Source organism: Pimephales promelas, chromosome 17 (assembly GCF_988280905.1).
Source record: "Pimephales promelas chromosome 17, fPimPro1.hap1.1, whole genome shotgun sequence".
Taxonomy (NCBI): domain Eukaryota; kingdom Metazoa; phylum Chordata; class Actinopteri; order Cypriniformes; family Leuciscidae; genus Pimephales; species Pimephales promelas.
In genome coordinates, this window is record NC_142785.1 from 32,201,252 (window position 1) to 32,222,204 (window position 20,953).

The window sequence follows — 20,953 nt, forward strand, 5'->3', positions numbered from 1 at the left end:
AACAACACGTATTTTATTTTTATACATACTACACTAAATGTATTTGATGCAACGTGACAAAACCAGAACATTCATGGTATTACCAAAATATCTATCAAATGTTGCGCATTATAACAGGGGATGTACAATTCACATATTATCTATCTAATACCCAAATTCTATGCAAGATGAAAATAAACATCCCCAATTATTGAACAGTGAAAACAGCATGCTGAAGGATCTGGACCATATAACCTTTCCGGTGGATTTTCAAAGAGTGCACAGATACTGCAAGGCAAGTTTTGCCAGCAGTAAAGAAGAGGAAAACGTCTTCTTTTTTTCTTTTTTTAGGTATAAACATGAGGCTGAACCTAAGATGCTCACATGAGACACAAAAGTGTCTATATTTTTACGCAGAGCAAATATGGGAAATACATACTTCAAGTTTATAAGTATGCAAATTGGTACTAGCCCTAGTTTGCTTTCATACATTTTAAAAATAAATAAAAAGTTGCTGCCTTTAAGGAGGTGTGCACTTTTAAAAAAACTTTTGCTGATAATTTACTCGCCCCCATGTCATCCAAGATGTCTCCAGTCAAAAAGAAATGAAGGTTTTTGATGAAAACATTCCAGGATTTTTCTCCATATAATGGACTTCAATGGGAACCAAACGGTTCAAGGTCCAAAAGACAGTTTCAGCGCAAACTGCAAACTGTTCAAAGGGCTTTAAACGATTCCAGACGATGAATAAGGGTCTTATCAAGCGAAACGATCGCTCATTTAATAAATAAATAACATAAGTTTAAGTTTTATAAGCTCAAATGCTCGCCTTGCTCTGTTCTGTGATGCACCTTCATGACTCTCCTGTCGAACTCGTTCATCAAAATGAACAAATCTTTTTTTGTGTCATTTGGTTCATTCAACGAACGAAATGAACGAATTGACTCGGAAAAAGATTTGTTCGTTCAAAGCCCTTTGAACAGTTTGCACTGAAACTGTCTTTTGGACCTTGAACCGTTTGGTTCCCATTGAAGTCCATTATATGGAGAAAATCCTTGAATGTTTTCATCAAAAACCTTCATTTCTTTTCGACTGAAGAAAGAAAGACGTGGACATCTTGGATGACATGGGGGCGAGTAAATTTTCAGCGAAAGTTTTTTTTTTTTTTTTAAACGTGAACTACCCCTTTAAATGTTTAAGTAACCTACAATGTACAGAGTCATCTTAAAATTCAAATGACATTAAAAAATGACTTATTTTAAAGCAATATAAAAACATATGTTGTCATAACTTAAGTTATTGATCACATCACTTTAATAATAAACAGTTTTGGTACTGTGTTGATTCTGCACTTGACAAGTCATGTCACATTTGTGTCCTAAAGCGAAACGAAGGAAAATCTCCAGTGCAGACACAGTATTTCTCTCTCTTTCCCATGGGGTCAGGCCCTGTGGGTGTGAATCCTGCGGTGTTATGGAGTTCTTATCTGCTCTGATAGAGCGGCTCCCTCGTTACCTCAGTCTTAATACCGACTCACGTCAGAAGGAATCCGCTCCGCTCAGTCTCAGATCAATACCACAGCAGCAGGACAGCACACATCGCCTCAAAGCCTCCAGGTGAAAGCATTACATGAGCAACAATGGGAGAAAACAAAACACCGCCTCATTTTGTGACAGAAACTCAAACTTTGGTAACCTATAGACCGAAGAAATAGGGCAAAAGTGGAGAGAACAAAGCATTAGTAAAAAACTCACCCATTGCATGTTGTTGCAAATGTGCACATGTTATATATCGAACTCGAGTATCTTTAAGGGGTGGGTGATTATGATTTTATAACTTTAGTTAGTGTGTAATGTTGCTGTTTGAGCATAAACAACATCTGTGAAGTTACGACGCTTAAAGTTCAAAGCAAATGGGATTTACTTGCTTTTAAAGAAAACGTTTTTTAAGGACTACAACAAATGGTTGGTAGGAACTACACGAGTTTCCTCCCGAGTTTGTGACATCACAAACCCTAAAATCTACATAAACCCCGCCCCCAGGAACGTGATTTATATATGCCAATCAATGACTAGAAGATAACTACACGTAAGCTAAAATTCATCAACTAACCATTCAGGGGTGCGTTTCCCCAAAGCATCGTTAGCCAACTATGGTTCCGTCGTTACCAATAGAGTTCAATGGAAACGATGCTTTCGGGAAACGCGCCCCTGAAATGTTGTCTACATGTTGTCACTTCTTCTTGAGTCTCTCCATCTTTGTCTGACTCTGGTTTGAATATAAAATGCTAAAAGATTTTAAAAATTTCAGCTCATGTCTGTGTGAGGTAAAAGGACACAAGCTCTTGAAGCTCCGCCCCCTGTACCGGGAGCAGCAGCTCATTTGCATTTAAAGGGACACACATACAAACGGTTTTGCTCACCCTCAAAAAGTGACTATTTTAACCTGCTATATAAAAATATCTTGGGTATTTTGAGCTAAAACTTTACACACCCACTCTGAGGACATCATATACTGTACTTATGTAAAAAGGGCATTATACCACCCCTTTAAAAGTAGTCAATACGACATGCATGCTATAATAAAATGATTCCAAAAACTCATCTGTGGACAAACTAGATTTGAAATATTTGTACAAACCTAAAACGTCTCATTTTGCCTCCATATATTGATTCAGTTCTTTAGATTCAGTTGTACTATAATGATGTTGGTTTCCTGGTCACAGTCAGAGTCATGCATGGATTCGGTAGTTGATTTTCTCTAAGCAGTTGAAGCGTTACGTTCATTGCTCCAGCCAAACGCCACAGAAATGCAGAGCAGTAATGGGCGCACGTGTGTGTGTGTGTGTTGCTCATCCAGTGAGTGGGAAGCTGTTGTCACAGGAGTGAATGACAAATGCAGTTGTATTGATCAGGTTTGTGGCCCAGGCTCCCTAATGGCACCTAATTAATGACTTCATTTGCCCCTGCGCCGATACAGCAAATACCCACTCCACCTCAAGGACCCCCATGGGAGCCGTCCAAACAGAGCGCCTGCTCAGAAACATGCCGCTTTAACAGGCTGAAGTGGGAAAAACACATGGCCAAGTCAAACATCACGATTGCTATTGCTCATAGAACTGAAGTTGTGTCTCTTGTTTTCAGTTAGTGAGATACTATAAAAAAAAAAAATCCTGAACGTCTTAGCAACTGTCTTTGCAAACACCAGGGAGCTTTTATAACAAATTAAATATTATAGCAACCACAAAGAACACCCTAGCAACAGTATAGCAAAGCCCTAACAACCACCTAGTTCAACCATCATATACATACTGTAGCAATGCATCAACCAGGAAATTCCTTAGCAATCAAATTGTAACATGTTAACAACCACCCAGAATACCCTACAAATGGCATAGCAACGACCTAGAAACTATTCAGAACTCCATAGCAACACCGAAACAATCACCTAGATCACCTTATCAATCATATAGCAATGCATTGCCCACTAAATACCCTTGAAATCACATAACAATAGGTAAACAACCACCCAGAACACCATATGAACGACATAACAACGCCCTAGCAACTATTCAGAACACCCTAGCAACTGCATAGCAACACCCTAATCACCGAGATCACTTAAACAATTGTATAGCAATGCATTAACAACAAAATACTCTAGCAATACCATAGCAACAGGTAAACAAACACCCAGAACATCCTACAGTATAAATGACACAATGCCATAGCAACTATTTAGAACACCCTAGCAACAGCAATCAATTACACAGTAATGCATTTCCTACAAAATACCCTAGCAACAACATAGCATCATGTAATAACTACCCTGAACACCCTAGCAACAGCACAGCAATGCCCTAACAACTCCCTAGATCACCTAATCAAGCAAGCAATGTCCACTAAATACCCTAGCAACAGGTTAAACAACCACCAGAAAACCGTATAAACAACATTTCATAACACCCAACCAACAGCATAGCAACGCCTAACAATCACTTAGATCACCTAATCAATCACACAGTAATGCATTTCCTACAAAATACCCTAGCAACAACATAGCATCATGTAATAACACCCTAGCAACAGCACAGCAATGCCCTAACAACCGCCTAGATCACACACTCAATTGTATAGCAACACAGTGTAACTGAATACCCTGGCAATCACATAACAACAAGTTAACAACCACGCATAACACCCTAGAAATAGCACAATTATACCCCAGCAACTATTCAAAACACCCTAGCAACGTACTAAACAACCACTCAGAACCCCTTAATAACCTTAATAGCATTCAGCAACCATTCATAAAATTATAGCATTGTAGTTTTGCAAGCTTCAGAAAAAATCTACTGCGATACACACACACACACCGAGCAAGTGTCCAGTGTGTGTGTGTAAAACCGTGCTGTGCTGAAAGAAAAGGTCACCGTGACAAGCGCAGTGGTAATAACCAGCTGAAATGGTGCCATCAGACAGACATGATTGATCAATTGAATTCAGCGGCAGTGAAAAATGTGCGATCAAGAAGAGTATTACAGACACGATGAGCTGGGACAGGATACTCATCAAGACTTCATTCCAGCCTGAGCCTCTATCTCTCCATCCATCCATCCATCTATCCCTCCCTCTTTCGCATTTATCCCCTTATCTCTGTTCTCACTTGAGGAAACCAGGCTGTGAAATAGAAATCCAAGGATTTTTATATACAAACATGTTCAATGATATTCACCCATTTGGGTGCAACCTTCTGTTTTTCTTTGCCTATGGCTCACAGGACTGCATTAAAATGAGACAAACTGTCTAAAAATACCTAACAATTTCTTTGCAAATTGTCTTTATAAAGAAAAGCAGTGACAGACAATATAAACTAGGGATGGGCAACGATTAATCGCGATTAATCGCATCCAAAATAAAAGTTTGTGTTTACATAATATATGTGTGTGTAGTGTGTATAATTAATATGTATATATAAATACCCACACATGCATGTATATATTTTATATATATTTATTCACAATTAATATTACATAAAAATATAAATATTTGATATATTAATAACACATTTTTCTTAAATATATACATGCATGTGTGGGTTTTTATATATACAAAATAATTATACACAGTGCACCCACATATATTATGTCAACACAAACTTTTATTTTGGATGCGATTAATCGTTGCCCATCCCTAATATAAACAAATAAATACATCAGCTACTCAGATGATCTGCTGAAGTTCAAGCTGAGCATCAGAATGGGGAAGAAATGTGAGACTGTGAACATGGCATGGTTGTTTGTGTCAGACGGGCTGGTCTGAGTATTTCAGAAACTACTGATCTACTGGGATTTTCACGCACAATCATCTCTAGGGTTTACAGAGAATCGTCCGAAAAAAGAGACGATTCATATCAAACCTCATATCATCTCAAACTGGTTTCTTGAACATGACAGTGAGTTGACTAAACTCAAATGGCCTCCACAGTCACCAGATCTCAGTCCAATAGAGCACTGGCATGTGGTGGAACAACTATATTATTAAATAATACTCTTTTTCTCAGGTCATCTCTCTAACTCTTCATCCACTCTCTCTCTAAGTCGGGTCAATCAATACGGGCGGAGTGTGTCATACATCACGGTGCCTGTGGGCCGCACTGGGAACATAATATGCTGCGAATGCAGAGTGACAGATTTGTAAGGGAGACACGACTTTCCAGAGAAGGCGGGATGTGAAGATATTTAAAGGAGCTCTGGAGCGGGTTGGCAGGGTGAAAGAGAGAGAGAGAGGGAGGTGTGAGAGAGAGTCTTTTACTCAGCACAAGGGTAATCAGGTCAGAGGAAAACCAGGAGAAAGTGCTGTGTTTGTGGAGCGTTGTTTAACCGGTAAAGAGATTGAACAAACGGCAGAGGTTTTCTTCATGTTGGTCAGGTTCAGAGTACAGAGATTTAGGCGAAATCAAATCAGCCTTGCACACGCCTGGAGAAACAGGAGAGATGAGCATCCAATGCAGTGCAATACAGATCATATTAGAGGATGTGTGAATGACCAAAGATTTGCTCATGCAAAATAAATCAACTTTTGCCTGGAAAATCATATAAATTATTTATATATTAGATAACCTTGTGGTAATTACTATTAATATATAATACATTAACTAAATATTTTAGAAATGAAAGGTACTTAATCCCAGTTGATTTACTTGACGGACACACACCATAAAATCAGATTATCCTTAACAATTCAATAACTCTGACACAACTTCATATTATGTGAAGCTTGAGTTTTAACATTCATACATTTCCCTTTTAACAAATTATGATCTAGAAATATATTTTAACTTCCTGGAAATATTCCTGGTTAAATGCACATTTAAATTAATTTAATAATTTAAGACATGCTGATTTTGACAATGACCTAGATCACCTTATCAATCATATAGCAATGCATTGCCCACTAAATAGCCTAGCAATCACATAACAATAGGTGAACAACCACCCAGAACACCATATGAACGACATAACAACGCCCTAGCAACTGCACAGCAACACCCTAACCACCTAGATCACCTAATCAATTGTTTCGCAATGCATTGCCTACTAAACACCCTAGCAATCACATAGCAACAGGTAAACAAACACCCAGAACACTACATTATAAATGACATTGTCCTAGCAACTATTTAGAACAGCATAGCAACACCCTAACAACTCCCTAGATCACATAATCAAGCAAGCAATGTCCACTAAATACCCTAGCAATCACATAGCAACAGGTAAACAAACACCCAGAACACTAAATTATAAATGACATTGTCCTAGCAACTATTTAGAACAGCATTGCAACAGCATAGCAACACCCTAACAACTCCCTAGATCACCTAATCAAGCAAGCAATGTCCACTAAATACCCTAGCAATCACATAGCAACAGCAAACAACCTCCAGAACACCCTATAAACAACATAACACCCTAACTATTCATAACAACCTAGCAACACCCTTTCAACTCTAATTTAAGGCATGCTGATTTTGACAAGTCCCTAAAAAATTGAAAGCATAGCCTCATTGTTAGGCTAGTCTAACCTTTCTGTGTCTGTGTAAAATGATATACATCTACAGTTATGACCATCTAAACCTGGTAAACTTCTGTATGATGCATGCAAAGATATGTTATTCACTCCCAAGAGCAGATTCCAGAGATAAAAACACCATTTTAAATTCCCATTATGCTTTTTCGAATACCTTCATGCAGTATCTGCTTGTGAATGTAAAAGATCAGTTATTGTCTCCTAAAAGAAAGACTGCGGAAACGAGTTGTCAGCAATTCCAGCCACACTTCCGCAACATACCAACAGTCAAAAAACGTACATTTTGTGTGGAAGAACATAAGTCTGTGTGTCCACCAAAGCGTTTTTATCCAGCTGAAAACGCTAAACGCTCTGCTGAAGACGCCGTGCTTTGGGCGCTTGAGAGCGTTTTGGCAGCGCAGCGTTTTTTCCGTTGAGACGTTTCGTTGCTATGATACACAATATCCGCAGCAGTTAAATGTTGTGACAGTGGGTCGGTGTGGTATTAGTCCCGCCCCTCCTCCAATGTGATTGGACGGTTCGGTAAAAAGTGACAGTGATGAGCGCTGCGTTTTATCCAAAGTTGAAAATTTTTCAACTCCCAGCGACCAGTAAAAAACGCTGGGCGCTCGGCTCTTCAGCGTGAAAAAAAAACGCTCAGCGCCTCGGTACGCTCATGGCGTTTAAAAAACGCGGCTCTCCCATTGAAAACAATTGAAAACATACGCCAGGCGCGTGGAAAACCGCTTTGGTGGACACATGGCCTAAGTCCTTTAACAAAAATAGAAGTTGCACATGATCTTGTCTTTAATCTACTTAAGCGAAACAATGAAGCACAGAAATACAGTGTAGAAAAACTCAAACTACCTGAAATGTGTTACCTTCTCTCACTTGGCCATCAGATTCTGGAATATTCTGTTGTTGTGGAATGTTGCTCTCCCAGGCCAGACGAGTAGAAAGCTGTTTTTGGGTGTCTGTAGATGGTTCTGAGGGTTCAGCGCAGAGCAGTGATTCTCAGGGCAGTGTGGAGAGCCTGAGGAAACACCTGCGAGCCGATGCCTTCACCCAGCAGCAGTTAGAGGCTCTGGACCGAGTGTTCGAGAGGCCGGCGTTCCCAGACGTCTTTCCAACTTCTGAACACGTCAAACCGGAGCAGGTGAGTGACGTTCCCTTCTGTCTCTCCGAGCGCGCCTGCAACCAAACATATCCACATTTAGACATGTGTACTCTTACCAAAAATACTGTACAGTGATGGGAATCAGATACTAATACCATAATACAGTATTTTAGGGATGCTCCCAATACTATTCTTCAATTCTTTGTTGGTTTTACACATATGTCTGGTTGTGTGTGCCCGTTCTCATCCCAAGAAGTCATATACTGACGCTTTTGCCAATGCGTAGACATCCAACATGGCACCCTTTAGCGTCAATATGAGATGCAGATATACAGGCGCCTCCTAGTGGTCTAACCCTACCCCAGACCTAACGCTATATTGACTCTAAAGGGTGCCATGTGTGTTGGATGTACACGCATTGGCAAAAGCGTCCGTAAATGACGTCTTGGGATGAGAATGCGTTGCGTTGAAATATACGTGTTGTTTATCAGTAAATTGCAGTGAGGATCAAATAGCAGAACTCCCTCGGTTTATTGATTTTCTGATGAAAATAAAAATGCATTCTTAGGAAAAACAACATGAGATGAGCTAACACCCACACACTGGCCATAGACAACATGAGCAATGATGTCATTTCCTGTAAGGAGAAAGCTTTAAATGTTACACACATCCAAACAGCACCATATGAAACCCTTTATGTCAATTTGGTATTAAAAGTGTTGGATTTATTATAATGGATAACCTTTATTTACTTTCATTAGACTACTAAACAACAAGTGACGATTAATTTCTATCCCCGAAAGAGCGCGTCGGAGCCATAAAGCAAAGGGAACGGCCTAATTGAGTTGATTTTAATTTGGGTGCGATCGGGAGACATTACTCCAGCGATTAATCAGGCCGACAGCACTCACCTCCAGAAGAAGGCCTAATTTGCAGCTAATTACAAAACTGATTTTCACTGCAAGATCAATACCGAAATGAATTGGAAATGACTCGCAATCACAAAGGCCGTCAAAGAGGGTATTAAAAAGGAGGGGAAAAAAGACGAAGGAAACACGGAAAGCCTTTGAAGGAAAAATGGACGAACGGAACGCTCTAGAAAAATCAGTTTTAATTTAAAGCGATATTAATCAGGCTATTTGCTCCCTTCATACACCTTTTTTTTCTCCTTCGCAATCCCTAAACCAGACGACCATTCTCTTCTCTTTCTCTCTATGTCGGGCCTTTAGTATTAGTGGCTTTGTTCCACAACTAAGCCTTGCTGTCTTCTAAGGGTGCACACTCACTGCAATGAATGTTGGAACACTCTACAATCGACTAATTTAATGCATCAAACAAAACACACACTTCATGTGAAGTGCACATTACTCGTTGTTTTTCATGGGTATTGCAGATTTTTTGTTGTTGAATACACTCTAAAAAATGCTGGGTTGTTTTAACCCAATTTTGGGTCAAATATGGACAAACCCAATTGTTTGATTAAAAAAAGCAATTCATAAATTTAACCCAACAGCTGGGTTTGTCCATATTTAACCCAAAATTGGGTTTAAACAACACCGCATTTTTAAGAGTGTACAGTTTTTCACATTTCATCAAATGTGTTTCGAAGCACATGTATATTTATGTGAAAACACACACAGAGTAAAAACAAAATAAGTACAATCAACTTGGATTTTTAAGTCATTTCAACTTAAATTACATTACACTGACTTAAAAAAATAGTTGAATCTTGTATAAAAGTTTTGATTTACTTAATAATACTTAATTGCTTAACTTATTTTGATTAGAAGTGGTGTAAAAACATATGTTACTTAAACCAATGTAAAAACATTGTTGTAACTTATTGATCATATCATTTTTTACAGTGCACCTATAGAACAAAAACTGCTGTCATGCTCTTTGGCAAATTGGTATTTATCATCATATTATTTTAATTAATTATTAATGATTCATAAACACACCGGTTTGTATAAGCTTGTTTTGTCTTGTCTAGTTTAACCACTTTGAAATGCTTTGGTTATTTACCTTTTCACAGAAAATAGCAATATATAAATGTATATATTTCACTGAACTCCTTGCAAATCATTAGTATGGTATTGCTTTCGAGTTCTTCCGAAAGAATGCCTTTTTGAAGAAGCCTCAGCTTTCCAGAGCTTGCCTGTGATGTCTAAAACACTGTCTACATAGGCAGCTCATAGGTTGTGGAACAGAGCCAGTGTTTTGGATGCGTTTAGGGGCATTAAAAAGCCATTCTGGAGATGCTAAATGTGACAGGCTCTCCTCCCACACTTCTGCCAGCCATGTGCTCGTCCTTTTCACTCTCCCCTCCATCTGCATGAGAAAAGCCCTGTTCTGCTCCACGACCTCCGCCGAAAAGAGCCCAACATCAGCCACGAACAGTTGTAGCCCACAATTAGAGTTTATCTGTGATAGAGACAGACATGGCTGGGGTCAGGGGCCTCCCCTGTGACACACACACACATTTACTTTGGACAGACATTCTCAACATGCAGACGCCGGAAGTCTCATCTCATTAAATAACAAAAGAGTTTAAGAAAAAAATCCCCCCCATCTGCTGACACGGTCTGAGGAGCATGTCTGTAATGGAAGGGGGTTGTGGAAATCATAAATCTTATCAATGTCATTTCTGAAGGCTTTGCAACTAGAAGTGATTTAGCAAATGCGAAAACATCGCTTCAGACCTTAGTTTACATTTATAACAACAACATATATCATCATTTTTAGCCTCTAAAGATGGCTTGTTGTAGCAAAATGAGTTCATCCCCCTATTTTATAAGACGCGCTAAGAAGCTGTGAGTTGTTGGCATGTTATTATCAATAAATAAAACTATTAAAAAGATTTTTGTTAATTGAAATACAGCTGAAATACATTCAAATATAAATATTAGATGGAAAATTAGAAGTAATGCCTTGTCAAATGACTGAAATAAGTTTTAGTTGGAGCACTAACTGGAAATAAAAACTAAAACTAATAAATCTTTTTTAATCAGTTTATTATAATTAATTGTTGTTAATTACTGACCCAAGTGAAAAGAGACCAAGCTAAAGTCACATTCTGGTCATATGGTTTCATACTCATATTTCATACCAGTATTAATGATTAGGGTTTACGTAAATGACCAATTAACAAAAAATAAATCTAAGTAATAGTGATAATAATAATAATATTATATATATATATATATATATATATATATATATATATATATATATATATATATACACACTTTAAAAATGCTGGGTTGTTTTAACCCAACTTTGGGTCAAATATGGACAAACCGAGCCATTGGGTTACATTTTTAAATTATATTTTTAACCCAACATTTGGGTTTGTCCATATTTGACCCAAAGTTGGGTTAAAACAACCCAGCATTTTAGAGTGTACCCATTGGGTTAATTTCTATATTAAAATGTTTCACCCAATGGTTGGGTTGGTTCATATTTGACCCAAATTTGGGTAAAACAACCCAACATTTTCTTAGTGTATATATACACATTAGTATAAACAAACAAATCCAAATAAAAAGGCACAATGATATTAAAAAAAAAAAACGCCTCGAGTTGAGTGAGTTTTTCGTTTGATTTGCATGTCTGTCAATAACATGATAAGGCTGGCAGGTCGAGCGATGTTGACCTGATCTTGATCTTCTTGATCTGCAGGCGAGTGAGTTCAGTCTCCCTGCATTAAACACAGGCCTGGATGAAGTCAAGCCCAGTTTATCCTCCGGCACGACCTCTGACCTGGGCACCAGCGTGTCACAGAGCTACTCTGTAGGTAAGATCACCTGATCCATGTCACCAACCTTAATGACCGTTTACGCCCTCAAAGTCAGCTCAGATGGATAATTAAAGGGGATCTTCTTTACGTTCAGCTTTCTCTAGTGTGTGATGTTGCTGTTTGAGCATGAAAGTCTTCTCTATATCAGTGTCAGTGTTTCTGAACTCCTGAAACGCCTCCATTGTAGTCTTGATTTTTCTTCCGGCAACGAACACGTCGAAATATTCCTAATTTAAATAATTCATACGCAGAATAAAGGGGCGGGGCCAGGTTGAGTTAGTAGTGTATTGGAACTGGTGGTTATGGTAAGGGGAGGGACATTTAATAAACATCAACCAATCACAACACGCTGATCCAGCCGACCAATCAGAACACATCATGAATTTCAGAAGGAGGGGCTTCATAGAGACAGGAAGTAAACGGAGCGTTACTGACAGACTGGGAAGAGAGGAGCCGCAACAATGGAGAATATGAGGAGAGTAATCAACATGAAAACCTGTTCTAGAGCCCAAAAACAAAATCAAGACTTTGTCATAACTAAATGCATTTAAAAGAACTAAACTGGGTTATCTGAGGGTTGTTGCTCATATTGGACAATGCAGGTCTTTGTAATATTGAAAATCCAATAATAACTTGCTCCACTTCTGAAATTAGTTTGGTTTCCAGCCAGTGTCACCATAGACCTACTGGATAATGTCCACCAATAGTCAGATAGATATTTTAGTCCTTTATTTAGGCCACTGTTGTCTGTTTATGAACGCCATTTATGCAAGTGTATTTAATAATGCATTGAATGTGCTTGGAAGTCAAATTGAACTCAAATGCTGCTAATATACGTGTCAGTCATGTTTTATTTACATGCATGTAGAAGATTAGATCTCATCTATAGTGATATTGGTCTTATAACGGAGATAATTAAACCAACAGAGGACGTTTGTTCCTCAACTGAGCTTCAAAATGATATCAAATATGAACATTTACATAAACAAATTCATCATTTGCTCATGGCAGACCGAGAACGTGGGGTATTTGTTTCTCTCTCTCTCTCTCTCTCTCTCTCTCTCTCTCTCTCTCTCTCTCATGTGCTCTTGTTAATGATAAATGATGGGACAGTTAATTAAAACGTAGTGTGCTTGTTGTGCCAGTTATTAATATGAAATGTGTGAAGTTTACTGACAGTTTTACGATCGTCTTCAGGTCAAAGATAAATATACACCGCTTTTATTAAAATGCACATAATTATGTGGAAGCCATTACGGCCATTATTGTGTTTGTGTGTGTTTGGCTGGTGACAGAAAGCAATAGAGAGAGAGAAAGAGAGAGAGAGAATGTGGGTTTGTAGTCGACAGACTGATTATCTGTTTCACGGCAGTTTCACATCACCACAGATTTGTGCGTTGTTTGTATTAATCAGGTATGAATATAATAAGCATGCTAATCTCTCAGCGTTTACTGACCTTCGTGACCCTCGAACCAAAGCCATGTGACTTCCTTTCTTCTGTGGAGCACAAAAGGAGATGTTAGGACGAATATTCAAAGTCTGTTCTGTACAATGAAAGCAAATGGGGATAAAAAATAAGACAAAAGCACCTGAAAAGTAGTCCATACGACTATAATGCACAAGTTTGGAACGAACTGAGGATGAGCACAACAACTTGCACTGAATGTAATCCTGTTTAAACATTCACGGTAAGCGTACTAAATATTCTGAAGCAAAGCAAAAATATAGAGATGATTTCCACTGGTTAGGCTGAGATCCAATGTTCAGATGAATAGTTCCTTTAATGGAAAAGAAACACAGATTACACTCATCCTTAAAATGTTTTCCAAGCCCAATTAAAATGCCCACAGTTATTGATCTTGTTGATTTTATGCATGGGAATTTGCATAATCTATTAAAAATGAATGATTCATGACGCCGTCTGTGCCAGAGGAGATGTAAGTTCTTGGTGACCTGTGAATACCACACAGATAGACATCTTTTATGTCCTTGGCTTTTTCTATTAAAAACTAATCAATCAACTAATATCCATGCGTACAGTACATACTAAAAATATTGCCCCTTTAAATAGCTTCAACGCTGAGCTCTGGTTCATTGCTTCTGCTAAACCTGGTCCAGTTATATGGGAAAAGCTGTTGGGAAATGCAATGAATTTGTCACTCTTTCTCTCTCTCTCTCTCCACACCTGAGGGCACCACGCTCCCAGTCACATAAATTAATGCTTATTCCATCTTCACAAAAAGCAAACTAACCTTTGAGCACACATTTGATAACAAACGACTTTCACCGTGCATCCAGGGATTTAGGGCAATTTGGCTCTCCAAACATCCTTTGCGTAGTTGTAATTAATTAGGGTGCCGTGTTTTTTGGCTGGTGATAAATCGCTGCATCCTGAATGTGGAAAATAGAGGTCAAACGTTTCCCGTAGCCTCGTTGTTGGAACATTAAGGTGTCCCTGTCGTGGCGAATTTAATACAGCTGTGTCACTCAACCCCTTCCACTTCTTCAGATAATACTAAGCTCACCCTGATTTCCAGCATCAGGTGTTGTGTGTTTCTTGTATGTTGACAGGTTATTGAGGAAGGTAAAAAGCTGAAGTCCTGAAACATTCTCAACTATGCTTGCTCAATGCATTGAAGCATGGCTCTCTTTTACACGATTTATTACAATAGTGCCCCTATTTTGCTTTTTTCAGATATTACCTTTCATGTAATAATACAGCCGTCTGTGAATCAAAGTGCAGATGCAGTTATTATCTTCTGAAAGAAAGAAGTGAAACGAGTCGTCACACTGTAAAAAAATATTGTTGGTTTCACTTAAAAAAGTAAGTAACCTGGGTTGCCTTAAAATTTTAAGTTGATTGAACTGGAAAAAGTGAGTTAATACAATTAATTTAATCATCAGAAACTCAAAATAAGAAGTTATCTCAACTAAATAAATTATTATAAAGTTGACTTGACAAAAGAAAATATGTTGTGATAACAATTCTTGAAAATACTTTTTTACAGTGCTGAACATGTGTATGTTTGTAACAAATTTGCATAATGCCAGTCTCTGGTTTTGATTGGCTGTTGGTGAACAGCGTGTCCTTTGCCCCGCCCTCAAACACTGTAGTTTATCTGAGACTGGAAGAGTTTGGTTCATGTTGATCATGTCGAGTAGACGCTGTTTTCTGCTGCTAAAGTAAATCCACTTTGATAAGGTTGATACAGTAAAACTGACGCAATCGGTCATGTTCATATCACTGTGTAGTATGTGCTGAGGAAAAGCTGAATTTCAGATATGCTAATAGAGAGCCTAAGTAAGTCCCGCCCCTCCGCTTCCGGCTCATGGGACCTTATTTTGGAAAAAAAACATATGTGGTAGTCAATGGCGAGAGACAACTTATCTTTTTATTCCGTCTGAACTGTGCCCTGAATTACACGTATGATGTTTGTCAATTTAAAAGATAATTCTGAAAGTCAAAAACGTCGCAGTTTGTCATAAAACAGAAGAGTAACATTTAGTTTTATGTGAAAATTGCTCAATGAACTACATCTCCCAAGAAGCGAAACAACGAGCGAGATCCGCTGCTCGTGTGTGTGCAGTCTGGTACAAAACACTCGTAACGTTACGATTATAACGCAAGACTATAGAAACGTAAGCTTCAGTAAAGTTAGCTTCATTCATTGAGAGAAAATGGGGTTTGTTTGGGATTTGTAGTCTTTGTAATTAACAGTTTTACATCAAACTGCGACTTTCTTTACTTTAAAATGTATCTTTTAAATTGACAAACATCATATGTGTAATTCAGAGCACAATTCAAACGAGATCAAAATATTTGTTGTCTCTCGCCATTGACTACCATACAATATTTTTCCGAAATAAGGTCCCATGGTGGTCGACCGGAAGGGGAGGGACTTAGGCTCTCTATGGCTGGCTTCTAATCACAACAGATTGTACCATCTGACCAATCAGAGCAGAGGAAGCTCACGGAAAGGAGATGTTTAGAGACCGAATCCTTGATCAAACCATTTCACACAATGTGAGAAAAAAGCTGATGCTGCATTATAGTATGCTGTATATTATGAGAAAATTCAAGTGTTTTTGGACCTTGGATGCACGTAAACCTGCAGCTGGAGACTGCAAAACAACATTAGGAGCCTTTAAAATAGCATAACGGGCACGTTTACGTGCATTATTTTGGCCGTGACAATCAATAAATACTCAACAATTTGCTCAGCAAGTTTTGAAACAAACACACGTCCTTCATTTCTCCAAGACACCAACATCCAAGAAATATTTGATTAATTATAATAATCCATCCAACAGTGTTAGTCAGCCTAATTAAAGGCTATTTACATTGATTTAAAGGGGGCATATCATGCAAAATCCACTTTTTTAGCCCTTAAATGCATTTTGTTGTATATTTGGAGTGTTTATAAGTACAGAAAAGATGAAATTATTCTCTTCAGGTGCTTCGTTTATATCTTTATATTCTGTTTTGGTCATATTTTTCAACCTGTTTTTCTGTTTTCTATGACGTTTTTTGAACTATAACGTCACCGTATTTGCAGAGGAACTGCCAAATAAGGACATTGACCAATGTCCCAACACTTCGAGCAATCCGCCATTATTATTTCTCGCTCCGATTTTGTAGTCCGAGCTCAATGATGCAGAAGTTACGAGAGGGCAAGTCAAAATGTTCGGTTGTTGGATGTACGTTAGTGACCTGAAGCACTTCAAGGATTGTTCTTTGAATAAAAATGTTCTTTGAAGTTATCGTATATAATCGTATATCTCTAATCAAACTACAATAATGGCCGAACGTGGGGAGTTGAACCGACCGTGAACTCATCGACCTGGAGAGCGGGCGGGGTGTGACGCATCTCCTTTTTATTTAAAGGGGCCGCTTTGAAACGGGTCGCTCACAGACGCACATCAGAAAAGGGGTAGAAAAGGGGCTTGTGGAGCTATTTATGTTTTATATAGACCACAACGGTATGATTTATATGTAAAAAAATGAATGATTTAAAAGCATGATATGTACCCTTTAATGGTTTGTCGCTCAGATTTTAGAGTAACAATATCCATTTTATAATTGCACGTCATTTTTTTCTTAAATGACGCTTTTGTTCAATCTTAAGTTCATTTTTAGCCTGCAGGTTTTTTCTGGTCATTGGCAAGCGTCCTGGTCCACACAGGATTACACTCGCTGAGCTTTGATGGACACTGTCCTGCTCATTAGAATTGAACCGATGGCCAAGTTTCCCCCAGCGTCCCCAGTAAACCCTCCTTACTTGAACAAAAACATTAGTCTGTGAGGGGTGTCAGGCTTCAGCGCTCGGCTGGGTCCAGCTTTGCGTCGTTGGGTAGGACAGCCAAGCGTCATTCCCAATTACTGCTCTGAATGTGGCTAAGAAGAGACATTGACTGTTTAGCGGAGGCCGGTATGGGCCGGTCGGTATGACCCGGGTTTACATCTATTCTCTCTTCTGACCTCGAAAGGACAAGAATAAATCCTTTGATACGCATAGTTTTTCTTTTCTGTTTTCGACCAAAAAAACGGATTTGAATGTTCAAAATGCTGTCAGCTGGTTCATGCATGTAACAGCAAGTGAGTGTAGTTGTGTTTTGTGTGTGCAGGACGGGATATGGCCAACACAACCTTACCTGGATATCCACCCCACGTCCCGCCCACCGGACAGGGCAGCTACCCAACGTCCACACTGGCTGGAATGGTTCCTGGTGAGCATCTCCAGATAATGCTTGCAATTGACAAAACGACAAAAAATACTTTTTTTTTTTAATGCACAGAACAAAAATCAATGGTTGAGTTTATATTTACCTTGAAATGCATTAAAAACATAAGTGTAGTTATTAGGATTCACCTTAATGAAAGCTGTCTTCATGCCGTGTGCCTGTTTTTCCATCTGTCGCTAGATAGTCCCACTCCAAACACACTGTTGAGATTGTCAAACAAACACACTACCATTTAAAAGTTTGGATTAAGGATGATTTTATTGTATTTTAAAGTGATTAATACTTTTATTTTTCATTAAATTGATCAAAAGTGACAGTAAAGACATTTATAATGTTGCAAAAGATGTTTCTATTCATCAAACACATTAAGCAGCACACTGATAATAATCAGAAATGTTTCTTGAGCAGCAATATTAAAATATATTTAAAATATTTAATATATAAATATAAATTTTTTTAATATTCAATCAGAATTTTTAAATAATCTCTGAAGGATCATGTGACACGTTAAAAAAAAAAATACTATGTTTTTGACCAAATTAATGCCGCCTTGGTGAGCAAAAGAGGCTTTTATAAAAACGTTGTAAAAATCATATCGACCCCAAACTTTTGAATGTTAGCATAGTTGTCTATGCGCATTAAAACAGTGTTTTAACTTTTAAAATGCCACATTTCACTTTTAACATCTATGAAAGCTCAATAGTAAAATATTAGAGTGGCTTACATTTATGAACTGACCAGACACCATTACCAATAAATGAAGTCCTGTAGTGTTTACAACAGCCCGCAGACACTCATTTCACTGGTGTGTGAATGCAGGAAACCTTTAACTATTGACCATCAAACATCAATTGACTAAAGAATGAACTGGTCCAGCACACCTCCAGACGAAGCTCAAACTAATTCATAAAATGTGGTTCGATCTTGCATTATTTTTAGCAGCTCCACGTAATAAGAGCAGGAGCAGGTCTCGGCAGACGTACCGAGAGATTTACTCGCAGACCTGACAGATAAAACACCGCTTTATGATCCCATAAAGGACAAACCGTGTTGGACCAACACAAACACTCGCCTTTCTTCCAGCTCAAATTCCACAAACGAGAAATAAACTTTGGAGAGGGGAAAAGGGGACATAGTAGTGCACTCATTCAACAGGACACAATGGGTTTTAGAAATCAGACATTACGATGTGACTGAGAATCTATTTCTGAAGTTGTCTGTATGTTTCCGTTTCAGGGAGTGAATTTTCGGGGAATCCCTATAGCCATCCACAGTACACAACCTACAATGAAGCCTGGAGATTCAGCAACCCAGCAATACTGAGTGAGTGCCGCTCACAATCATGTGCATACTGTCAAAATATCATCTGTGCTACAATACAATCATGCTATTATTGTGTATTCGACAGCACCGTCATCAAACAAATACTAAAATCGAATTGAAACTGCTCAACACTACACATAACATAACACAACACAACAACATAACATAAAACATTTTGTGTAAATGTTAGTGAAAACTCAATTACGTAATCAGTTCAATTTGAACATGGTTCATGCTAAAGTTCATATTATATGCAAAACTTGCAAGTTACATTCATTTTAATTTTTGTGATAGTAAAATCATATAAGGACTGGCATACATAAAATCAGTACTATATGATGCCTAAAGCAAATATGCAGTCAATCATGGTGTATTGAAATGGTCCGTTCCTTTCTTATTAACTTTCAGGTTCCCCCTATTATTATAGTGCATCCAGAGGCTCCGCCCCCCCAACTGCTGCCACTGCCTATGACCGCCACTAGTTACCACGGAAACCAGTTTAGGCGGCACACCCACGGACTCGGACTTCATATTCTGCCAGTGTAAGCAGTGCAGCTGATTGGACAGAGTGGTTTCATGCGGTCACATGATGAAGGACAGACCAATCAGGAACAAAAACATCTCAACGACAATTCAGCCATTCGCACAGGCCTCAACGGGCTTCCACACGTGACGAGGGAAAACGAACAGTAATATGAACAGTAAATGTATATTCCCATGGAGTGAGGCGAAAAAGGATTTTTAAAAATGTACAATGGAATTAACATCTGCTTTTATAATACTTTTATATTTTTTCTCATTTATATTCATAGGTATTCATACATAAAGTGGTTATTTTTGTTAACTTGGATAGACACTGAAGTGTAACAACATAACAACATAACTTAACAAAATAACTTAACATAACAACATAACTCAACTTAACAACATAACAACAAAACAAGATAACTTGACAACATAACAAGATAACAACATAACTTAACTTAAAAACATAACTCAACTTAACATAACTTAACAACATAACTCAACCTAAAAACATAACTTAACATAACAACATAACTTAACTTAACAAGATAACTTAACAAGATAACAACAAAACAAGATAACTTAACAACATAACATAACTTAACAACATAACTTAACAACTTAACAACATAACTTCATAACAACATAACTTAACTTAAAAACTTAAAGGGTTAGTTCACCCAAAAATGAAAATTAAGTCATTAATTACTCACCCCCATGCTGTACCAACCCCGTAAGACCTTCGTTCGTCTTCGGAACACAAATGAAGATATTTTTGATTAAATTTGAGAGCTGTATAACTACCACATTGGCTCCTAAGGGACTGCCTCTTGACGGCCCAAAAAGTCAATGAAAATTTTTTTTAAATATCCCAAGTGACTACCGTGGCTCAACTACAGTATATGTTTATCAAGCGACGAGAATACTTTTTGTGCGAAAAAACAAACAAAAATAACGAGTTTATTCGACTATTTCTTTTCTTCCTTGTAGGCCAGAACGAGAATTCCTTAGATTTCCACGACGCATGCGCGAGAATTGCGATCTGAAGTAGTGTAAGCTGGTGTGAGCAGATCGCAATTCTCGCGCATGCGTCGTGGAAATCTAAGGAATTCTCGTTCTGGCCTACAAGGAAGAAAAGAAATAGTCGAATAAACTCGTTATTTTTGTTTGTTTTTTCGCACAAAAAGTATTCGCGTCGCTTGATAAACATATAGTTGAGCACGGTAGTCACTTGGGATATTTAAACATTTTCTTCATTGACTTTCTGGGCTGTCAAGAGGCAGTCCCTTAGGAGCCAATGTGGTAGTTATACAGCTCTCAAATTTAATCAAAAATATCTTTATTTGTGTTCCGAAGACGAACGAAGGTCTTACGGGGTTGGTACAGCATGGGGGTGAGTA

At 38.2% G+C, this 20,953-nt stretch overlaps 1 protein-coding gene across 2 annotated transcripts in view; it reads left to right on the forward strand.

Moving 5' to 3' along the window:
• The window catches only part of pax2b (paired box 2b), a 34,252-nt gene extending 13,898 nt beyond the window's left edge, over positions 1-20,354 (forward strand). Inside the window, exons 6-10 of one of the 2 annotated variants that reach the window (XM_039665396.2) lie at positions 8,027-8,202; positions 11,845-11,959; positions 17,589-17,690; positions 18,942-19,028; positions 19,456-20,354. In XM_039665396.2, the coding sequence (XP_039521330.2) occupies positions 8,027-8,202; positions 11,845-11,959; positions 17,589-17,690; positions 18,942-19,028; positions 19,456-19,574 (599 nt within the window). In that variant the 3' untranslated portion in view covers positions 19,575-20,354. Of the gene's footprint in view, positions 1-8,026; positions 8,203-11,844; positions 11,960-17,588; positions 17,691-18,941; positions 19,029-19,436 lie in introns of both variants that reach the window. The other variant, XM_039665398.2, reaches the window with a different exon arrangement.
• The last annotated feature ends 599 nt before the right edge of the window (positions 20,355-20,953 follow it).